The 9,832-nt window shown below is 35.6% G+C and overlaps 1 protein-coding gene across 4 annotated transcripts in view; it reads right to left on the bottom strand.

The window, feature by feature from the left end:
- The window catches only part of msrab (methionine sulfoxide reductase Ab), a 47,133-nt gene that overhangs the window by 465 nt on the left and 36,836 nt on the right, over positions 1-9,832 (bottom strand). The window contains exons 7-8 of one of the 4 annotated variants that reach the window (XM_089120400.1): positions 6,602-6,702; positions 6,276-6,360 (exon numbers count right to left, since the gene is read on the bottom strand). In XM_089120400.1, coding sequence (XP_088976526.1) covers positions 6,649-6,702 — 54 coding nt within the window. In that variant the 3' untranslated portion in view covers positions 6,276-6,360; positions 6,602-6,648. The other 3 variants (XM_089120398.1, XM_089120399.1, XM_089120397.1) reach the window with 3 other exon arrangements.

A 9,832-nucleotide genomic window follows, 5' to 3' on the forward strand; every position in this document is an offset into this window, starting at 1 on the left:
GGGATAGCTTTTGGGGGAAAAAACAAAACTGAGTTAAACTTGTCCTTCACTGAGCTAAGCTCAAATTTGAACTAATGTTCTCCTGAAATGTCAATATATCTTAAACAGTCCTTGTGTTCGGGAACTCTCCCTCCCTGTCTCCTCCCGTCAGGTCGTTCATTGGTCAAGATGAGACCTTATCTTGTTTGTCTGACATGCTACACTGCTTTTTTGGACGACAGATGAATTAGTGTTTCTGTTAAAAATTGGTAAATCTACTGAAAGCAAAGAGGAGGTAAAGCTTGCAAATCTGGCTGTCAGTAACTTACGAAAGTAACTAATAGCAATAGAAACACGCAACTGACTCTCTCCACTGACAAGATATTTTAGACTAAATGAAAGATTATTTGACACATAGGGCAGTCCCATGGTAATATAGTAGCAAAGACCAAAGTCAAATTACACAAATGCTAGTTTTGCATGTTGATTTCAGTTATGTTAATAGAACATTTGTTTAAGTTATCGATGTCTTTAAGACGCACCAAAAATTATTTATACATCATCATGCGTGGGATTTTTCCTTTTGAAACATTGTTGGACGTTGTCTTAACATTTTTAAATGTCACTACTTGCTACTTTTTTCAGAACGTTCCCCATGACCAGTGTTGGGTGTAACTAAATACTAAGTAATTAGTTACTGTAATTTAATTACTTTTCCCTTGATAATGTAAAGTAAGGGATTACTCTTCATTTATCTGTAATTTAATTACAGTTACTTCTGATGTAATTGAGGGAAATATTGTGTATGGATCAATCCGATCTCACAGCGATTCGTATGCATTTTATGAGCCGTCTAAATATTACGACCGCACTCGTACAAATTTGTATGAATTATTGTAAAATATGTATGAAAAAAGTGTGAAATGTCATGAGATCAGACATAAAACAATAGTGGGTTTAACATCAAAATGTATTGTCTGATGTTAAAAAGTATGTTTTTATAACCTTCTCCACCTTGGTCAGTTTAAGGATAATTCATGCAATTTTATAGTATTTATTTGAAAGATTTAAAACAGATTCATGTCTATCCTTGTATTATTCAGCTGGTTGAGATTAATATGGGATTTTGTAAGTAATTAGTAATTAAAAGTAATTAAATACTTTTTAGAGAGAGTAATTAGTACAGTAATCTAATTACACTGTTGAAGAGGTAATTAGTAACTAGTAATCAATTACTTTTTTAGAGTAACTTACCCAACACTGCCCATGACCAAGACAAACGTTTATTTTTTACTTTTTTAGATGTACTTAAATGTAAATTTACTTTTGAGCATTCAGAAAACATTGAGAAACAACATTTTTTTTTTATATCTTAATGGGAATTTTATAGCAACATGTCCTTAGAAATCATTTCGTTAGCTTGGTCATTGTTGATCAAATGAATGTAATAAAACCACACTAGTCTAAATGCAGGCAAGAGACAATTATATATAAAGCTATTTTTCCAAACCATTTTACATTAAATTGCTTTTATATAATTTGTATATATATATATATAGAAAAACTATAAGCCATAATGGCAGCTTCCCATTAAGACAACCCTGAAGAAAATGTGTTTAATGAACTTAATCTTTTTCCTGGGTAATTTTTTGTTGTAAAAAAACAAACAAACAAACAAATAAACTTAACAGCTTCTCCCATATACCTACATTTGCAAAATTCTCAAATGCATCCATAAATTATATTCCAAATATTTGATGAATACAGTTGAACAAAAAAGCTAAATAACTGTTTACCACTTGAGAGACATTGCGAGCTAACACACATTTGTCTTGACTGAAGCATAGCTATTTCCCCATAGTTTACACTTAATCTTTAACTGGTGGTTCTGTTTTTGTATGAGCTCATTTTACATGCTAGGTCCGTCACAGGTTTCAGAATATCCTGAGGCCACAGTCGTGTTGTAAGTGTGACCTCTTTACCCTACTGGTCAAACCCAACCTCTCACCTTTAACCTGTCATGTGACCTACTCCTGATGGATTTTTGTAGCTGCTCCTCTGAACTGTGATATATAAACTAAACAGAAGAGACGCGACAGGACAACACCATCCTGACACTGCAGTCTGTGAGAGCTATATGCTATAACTCTAAAAGTCACTTCCACTTGGTGTGTTTGCAATTTTCGACAAATGATTCATCACTTTAGTTTTCTTATATAACTGATTGTCCATTTGCATGATATATTAGTAAAATGGGGTTCTCAATTTCTACAAACCATTTAAATAGACTCAGCCTTTGTTTTCTGAAGCAACCAACCAAGAAATCCCTCAGAATATCTTAATACTGATTGGTTTCCACATACATACCACACAAGAAATCATGTTCTCTGCTCTCCGCAGCATTCCAAACAACTTTTCCAAGATCCAAAGTGCCCCCTACAGGTGACTAGTGGATTTCTATTGGCAGTCCAATACATGCAGAGCTGTCAAACATTCACAGATTGCACATTATTCATGTAAACAGATGCATCAACAAACATTTCAGTTTTCATCCAGAATTCCAGTGACACAAATACATGTTATACACATTGCGTTTGAAGCTATATGATTAAAAGCAGTTCATAAATAATAATGATGTATGAAAACCAAAAACAAAAAACTGTGAAAGAGAATCAGACTATATCATTAAAAGCTCAAGGCACTTATTGGGAGATAATCTGAGTCAAGGACACTGAACAGATGCTGAGTGTCTCAGTCAAGGTTGTAGCACTCCTACAGACTCATACAGAGAGGGAAAAAATACAGTTTCTCTTCATGCCAACAACAAATCACTTTCCCTGTTTGTGCTGCATATAGCTTCAACATGGATCTTAAAGCAAGAAACCGTTTAAATACCCACCTAGCACACTTGGGAAATGCCTGTAGAGATGTGCACAACTCAAACAAATTCTCTGGTGATGAAATAACGTCTTTTCTGTCCTAAAGAGGAACCAAATGGGGGATGTAGCCTTGAGGGAACACTAAATACCATCATAATCTCGTTGTGTCTGTCTTTATAACCAAGGATCTCTATAACACCTGGAGAAAGCTATCAGTTAGAATTCCCATTTATAGATAAACAGTCTTCAATAGCAACTATAAGCTGTGCCATTGAATGCAGCAAACAGGGGAAAACACGAGACCACAATTTCAAATACTGTAGACCTTCAAAAATTAATTATAGCAAATAAAAATAATTTTTTTGTCAAATACACGGCAGTACTTGAAAGGCCGTCAATGGAGAAAGCTGCTTTTTGCTCGCAGAGCATGCAGTTACTGCATCTACCAGCAGGGGCAAACTGAATCACAAGGTAAACTTTGACACCTTTGGAAGAAACTAGTAACTAAATAACAAGTTTGCTCTTTTATTGTGTTAACCACAAGAGAAACAAAGCAAGTTTGCTGAATATAAAACATATATTTTTTTTTATTTTCAAGATATTGAAATAGATTCTTCAGGTTTATTTTACAATTAATTCAGCGCTTGGCAACTGATATCGAATTGAGCAGATGCACATATGAAACACACACACACACAGTTTGTGACAGTGCAGGACCTCATTCCCCTCCTCCTGCTCCCCGCTAGTAGGAGACCCACAGCTGCGCAAGCCAGGTGCTATCTACTCCAACACACACACACTCACTCACACACTTCCACCCGCCAACGAACCCAGCAGGAAATGCCTAATACCAGTTTTAGAATGATGCCACTATATGCCGGCAGGAGAAGGTGCTTGCACTCACTCACGTTCCCTTGTGGGTACCAGCGCCTGGGGACCTTTAGTGGAAAGTCTGATATCTGCTGGTTGTGGCACTAATGTTCAGTGGACTTTACATTTCATCTCTCTTTTTTTTTTTACTTTTAATTTCTCTGGGGTGTTCTCTGTAAATCTCATACTATTCCAGCTGACCATTTGGATTAGATCAATAAGACACACTATTGACATATATGGTGATGTTCACATTTATATCACTTATATGAGAGGATAATATGTGAATATATCAGTTTAACCGGTGCTTTCCCATGTGCAATGCTCTTTGTCATTTGTGCATGCCAGCTTTTAACATACAATATTTAAACAGTATAAATAAATAACAAATCAATGTCAAATCTTTCATTTTACCCATCACATTTAGTTACATGTCAGGGTCTTTATCTCTTAGTGTACCAAGAGATAAAGTATGATTACATGTCAGTAAACTAAAAAAAATGCAGTCAAATATGGAAAAACACAGCCATTTGGTTACATTTTTAAATTACATTTTTGAGTTTGTCCATATTTTACCCAAAATTGGGTTAAAACAATTAACCTAGAATTGTAGTGTATCTACAATGCCTTAAGTTTGAAACTTTCTCCACAATAGGATCATTTCTTTTTTTTACTAAACTAACTCTAAATGTGATGGGGTTATTTTATGATAAGGTATGTGCTACTGTTATTTTAATATAATTGAGATACTATTCATTTAATTATTATTTCAACTTAGTTTTTAATATTACTAATTTCGTGTTTTTATTATTTTTAAAAAAAAATTTATTTAATTTTTAGTGCGTCAAGTTAAACAAAATGAAAATGAGAAATCTTTGTCCTGGCAACCAGGTAAAATACTTTTTTTATTATTTTTTATTTATTTATTTATTTTCATTTAAAGTAAAGCTCCTCTACCTCCTGTTCTCTCTCCCACAGGTGAGACCCAGGCCAGAGTACACCAAAAAAGTACATCAGCTATTTCTGTCTGTGGCTTACCACACTATTGACGCTGTACCGCTCATACTTACTCACTCATCACGTAGGAGTTAAGAAAGAAGACATAAGCATGCACAAACACAAAACAGAAACACGTACGCATATAGGAAAGGTTCGATGTTGATAAATGAAACGCAAGCAAAAGATTTTGCTTATGTGTGCTGGTATCATATCTGCTCTGGAATCAGATCTGCTCAAGACTTTTCAAGCTAAGGTTACAGGTGTACAACACAAGTCAATCGGACGTGATGGATCACGTGGTCGGAAGAATTGTTGCCCAGGAAATTATGCTTCGTCGGAATGGAAACTTTAGTGCGGCCCACCACAACAGAGACACCCTGCGAGTATGTGTGTAAACAGCATGATGCCTTCTCAAAACCTCACATTGAGTGCGGTCACACACTCACCTCTAAGTTTTCCATCCACAAGATGTCAGGCCAGTATTTTGTCACCGGATGTTTTTCAAGGTCAGGGTTTAAAAAAAATAGATGCCCTGTCTCTGATCTGTCTGTCTTTCCATCTCGCTGTGCACCTGCAGACCTGGAGCCTGTCCAGCAGACTCGTGTGGCCTTCTGGGTACTGCTATTTGTGCCTGTGGTTTTAATGTTGCCTTTTAGTCATCTTTAGGGTTTGATGAATGTATTAAGAGGCTTCATTCATATTGATATGGTATCTTGATTGATGTAGTTTCTACTTTAAAGTAAAAAAGGCTTATTTAAAATGTATAAGATGATGTTTAAAGGTGAACTCCGAATCAGGGTTTTATGACAAATGCACCAGCCTGAATTTGAAGTGCATACTAGCATACCACTCTTACTGTTCTGCCACATCTTTATACGTATATAGTGACACCTAGTGGTATGGATGTATATGTAAGTCCTTACACAGTGCCTTCATTTATTAGCTGAGCAAAAGTGTCAATAATCATGTAATCTCTAGTGGCCTACATAAGATGCAAGATCAATGTAAAATAAAACAGCTTTTATCAAGCTACTAAATGTCTTAAAGTCATATAGATGTACATTACATACCTCATATTTTAGAAAGAAATTTCTCATCAATATTATTATTCTTTGTAAAATTTTAATAGGCAAATAATTATTGAATGCACCTTTAAATTTCTATACTGTAAGAAAATTGTTCTGATGACATGACCACAGTTTTTTTTTTTTTTTTTAGTAAAATGGGCTTTAAGGGACAAACATTTACTTAAGCCTTGTCCGATTCCACAGACAAGGCTTAAGACCCAGACTAAAATGCATGTTTGAGCTTTTTTTAACTGAAAGAAACTTGGACTGAAATATCTTAAAATGTCGGTGCCGTTGTTTTGTCTCAAGATGCACATCAGCAACGTTTTCTTTAAAGGCACGTTTATAAAAGCTAATTGAACTAAGGCCTTATCCTGGCTTAGACTTAGGCCTGTCTGTGAAACTGTGCCTTTTTTTAAAGACTAAATTGAAAATGTAGACTTACAAGCTCTTTGTTGAACACATGCACTCCTGCAGGAAGAGTGGGTGTCTGGGAGCAGCTGCATGGGAGAGATGTCGAATGTGGTTTCCTCCCAAAAAACCGATCCTCCTTGCCTCTTATCAGTCTATAAAAGTAACCAGGTTAGAAACATTCATCAGTGAGATCTCTGTCTGAGAAATAAACACAGCTGAGCCTCCATAGGAGAGCTCCTAAAGAAACAGAGAGAGAGACAGACAGACATAACACAGAGAAAATTATCTTCTGGTTTCACAGACAAGGTTTAAGCAGTCCCAAACTAAAATGCAAGTTTAAGCTGTTTCAGCTCAAAGCAACTTGCACTGACATATCTTAAAGTATGTAAGTACCATTGTTTTGTCTCAAGATGGACACCACACAAGTCCTCTGCACAGCTTCAACTCCTCCCACCTTCAGATTCTGGTGTGATGCAGAAGGAACTGGATGAGATCTTCTGAAAGATAAATCCACAATCTGAATTGTGATGCAGCCTGGAGTTAAATCATGTAAATAAACACACGTTTGTTCATCTGATTTTTTTTTTCTCCATTTGTGCTCACTGTCACCTCTGGCTTGCTTAGTTGGGCACACTTAAAATTCAGCAATGTTACTGATTTTACTACACTGACACTATTGGATGAGAACTGAACTGAGCTGGACGGTGACATCATTTTACGTGATATATATAATTAACATTATAATTTTCAGTTCAGAAATATATATATATACCCTTCATTCAAACCTTATGATCCTTGTTGAGTTGTTGTAACAGAAATTGCAAAGGTCATAGATGGGTTTTCCCTGCAAGCATCATATGACACAGTAAGGAAGGTCCCTCATCAGCAGGCTCATTCATTTCCAAATACTCATCATTCACAAATTTCTACATCCCCAGTAAATGTTCCCTTTCAATTATTTTGGCTAATCTGATAATGCTTTCAGCATGCCTTCTGACCTACAAGAGGACAGAACTGTAGCTTGTTTATAATATTTTACTATGTAAAATATGTTATAAATAAATTCCCTAGTTCTTCAGAGACCAATCTTGCGATTCTTTGCCTGTAATTGCTAATGTGTGTGTGTTTTTTAATTGAGTACACACAGAATCAAGATGAGGCACTTTACAATAAGTCTCTTATTTTTTAACCTTAAGTAGTAAAAATTGACATTATTAATATGAACATGGATTAACAAACTAAAATCTATTTGTACATTATTGTAACATTATAAGTACCGTAAAAAATCTGTCCGTTGTTAGTTTATGATAAAGGCATAATGTTAACAAACTGAACCTTAAGGTAAAGTGTTAGCAATGACTGATTGTCTGTGGCTATTATTGTATGTAGAGTGTGTGAGAACTAGAGATTAAAAGTCAGTATATGTGACTCTGTTGCATGATTGTGGGTTTAATGAAAATAATCATTTGGGGACTAATATTTGGAAAAACAACGATTCATGGATAAAGATTAGCATTTAGGGATGGGTTAATCTAAAGTAATTATAGTTAGGTTTACGTAAACAAAAACTATACATGCCCATTAACTGTGTGTGTGTGTGCGTGCATAGAGGTAGCAAGGTGCAGAGTAAAAGCAAATGGAAATGAGTCACTGCGGGGCAAACTAAGATGCTGTTTTGGAGAAATACACTTTCTGCACCCGTTCTCAACCTGTCCTTCGCACAGAAACCCACACACACACACACACACACACACATACATGTACACGTATAGATACAAACACATTTGTCTGTCCCACGCAGTTGAAAGCTACAGTGATGTTCGCCCACGCAGTATTGCATTCTGCGCTCTGTGGCCTGCTGCAGTGAGTGTGTGTGTGCAGTGAAAGAGCCCTGTTTAACCGCAGTAAAAACAACATCACTTCTTTGTGCTGATATTAACATCTAGATACCTTTTACAGGGCTAGAGCGGATCGCACAACAACAGGATGCCCAGGTTTGAGATCTGCTGAAAAACAATCTGCTGAAAAAGACAGCAATCTCACATTTGTCTCTTCTGGAAATTAGGAGAGATCAATAAGAAACTTCATCCAATTTAGGATCAAATGTTCAAATATGTTCAAAGTAGAAGTAGAATTACAATGAACTGAAATTACTATAAATGTAATTTCGAACTAAGAAAAGTCTGACATGACAAACCTTAAAAAAAACTTGAAGTTTGAAGGTTTAAGGCTATAGGGATTTCATTATATTGATAAATTAACTTCCTCTTCCTGTCCAGTTCAACTTCCTGTCAGGTGTGGCCAATTGAATCCAAATGGGGTTATGTGCAACAAACTTCTGTATTTTGTAAAAAATAATGATAATAATAAAAAAGGGTCACTTCACTTCTGATACAGGTTTATTAAATGTGCTTTTTTGAATATTGAGCCATTTTTCTAAGAGATCTTCAAAGGAGCGAGCATAGATGAGCATAAAAATCGTCTATTGCATATGCAGACTGATTCCTAAAAAGTATATTGCCGTCAGTTTGTACTGCCGTTAACGTTAACTCTTTCTCTGACAAGCGGATGCAACGAGATCTGTTTTCCTGTTTGGTCATGTGACGTTCAGCTTATCACACTCATGAATTGAAAGGGAGCCACTCATGAAAGAAATACAATAGCCTACACTTCTATTAAAGCGACATTTTCATTTTAGAAGAAACATCATAATCATGTGAAAGTGAATGACTGTTTTATCTTTTGATTGAACATCTTTCTCTGGAAGGATCTGACAGTTTGAACATGTAGGCTATACATGAATCAGTCACCAGAACGGTGGATGTGGTTTCCACCAAAGGATATTACACTATCGCTGAATAAACATGTTAAATTAATTTTTGTTAGTTAGTCAGTTTTGAGCAATAAAACGTTCAGTGGTTCTCAACCTTTTTGACTCCATTGGTCCCCCATTGTCCACAAAAATATTCAAAGGCCCCCCCCCCCCCAATACTTTTCCAGCGATTCATGGTTTTCAAGTAAAAAAAAAAAAAAAATTACTCACAATTTATACCTGATAAAATATTTTAAAACTTGCCATAACTGGAAAAATGTATATTACATTTTATATTACATTACATTAAGATTTTATTTGTTTACATGACTTTTCCAAGTCTAGAACTCACACTTGTATAATTCTTTAAAGAATTTTTTTTCTTTTTGTTATTTTAGCTCATTTTCTTCTTGTTTTTCTTTATTTTAAAGTTATACTGAGGCCCTCTGGTTGAGAACCATGGGTGTAAGCAGTTAAAAAATTATCTACTATCAAAAAGAGCGTTATTGAAACTCAAGAAAGAAGATAAAGGTTGACAACTCTGAAAAGTCCAGTACTGAGTTTTATCTACGATCTGAAGAGTTTGCTGATGTTCTAATGAGATTAAGTTTGTCGACGTGAACACGAAAACCCTGTTATCTATCACTCTCACATTTCTTCTTCCTGTTTACTCATCAGTTGATGGGTTGACAGCATTGGACGAAGCGTTCCATTGACCTAAATGACTACAAAAAGCTTTATATGTGCCTGTGGCCTTTCTCAAAATACCCAGGGGTCTGATGGGGATGTGAACTATAGACTGAAAGGTGCGT

Source organism: Pimephales promelas, chromosome 15 (assembly GCF_988280905.1).
Source record: "Pimephales promelas chromosome 15, fPimPro1.hap1.1, whole genome shotgun sequence".
NCBI classification, from domain to species: Eukaryota; Metazoa; Chordata; class Actinopteri; order Cypriniformes; family Leuciscidae; genus Pimephales; species Pimephales promelas.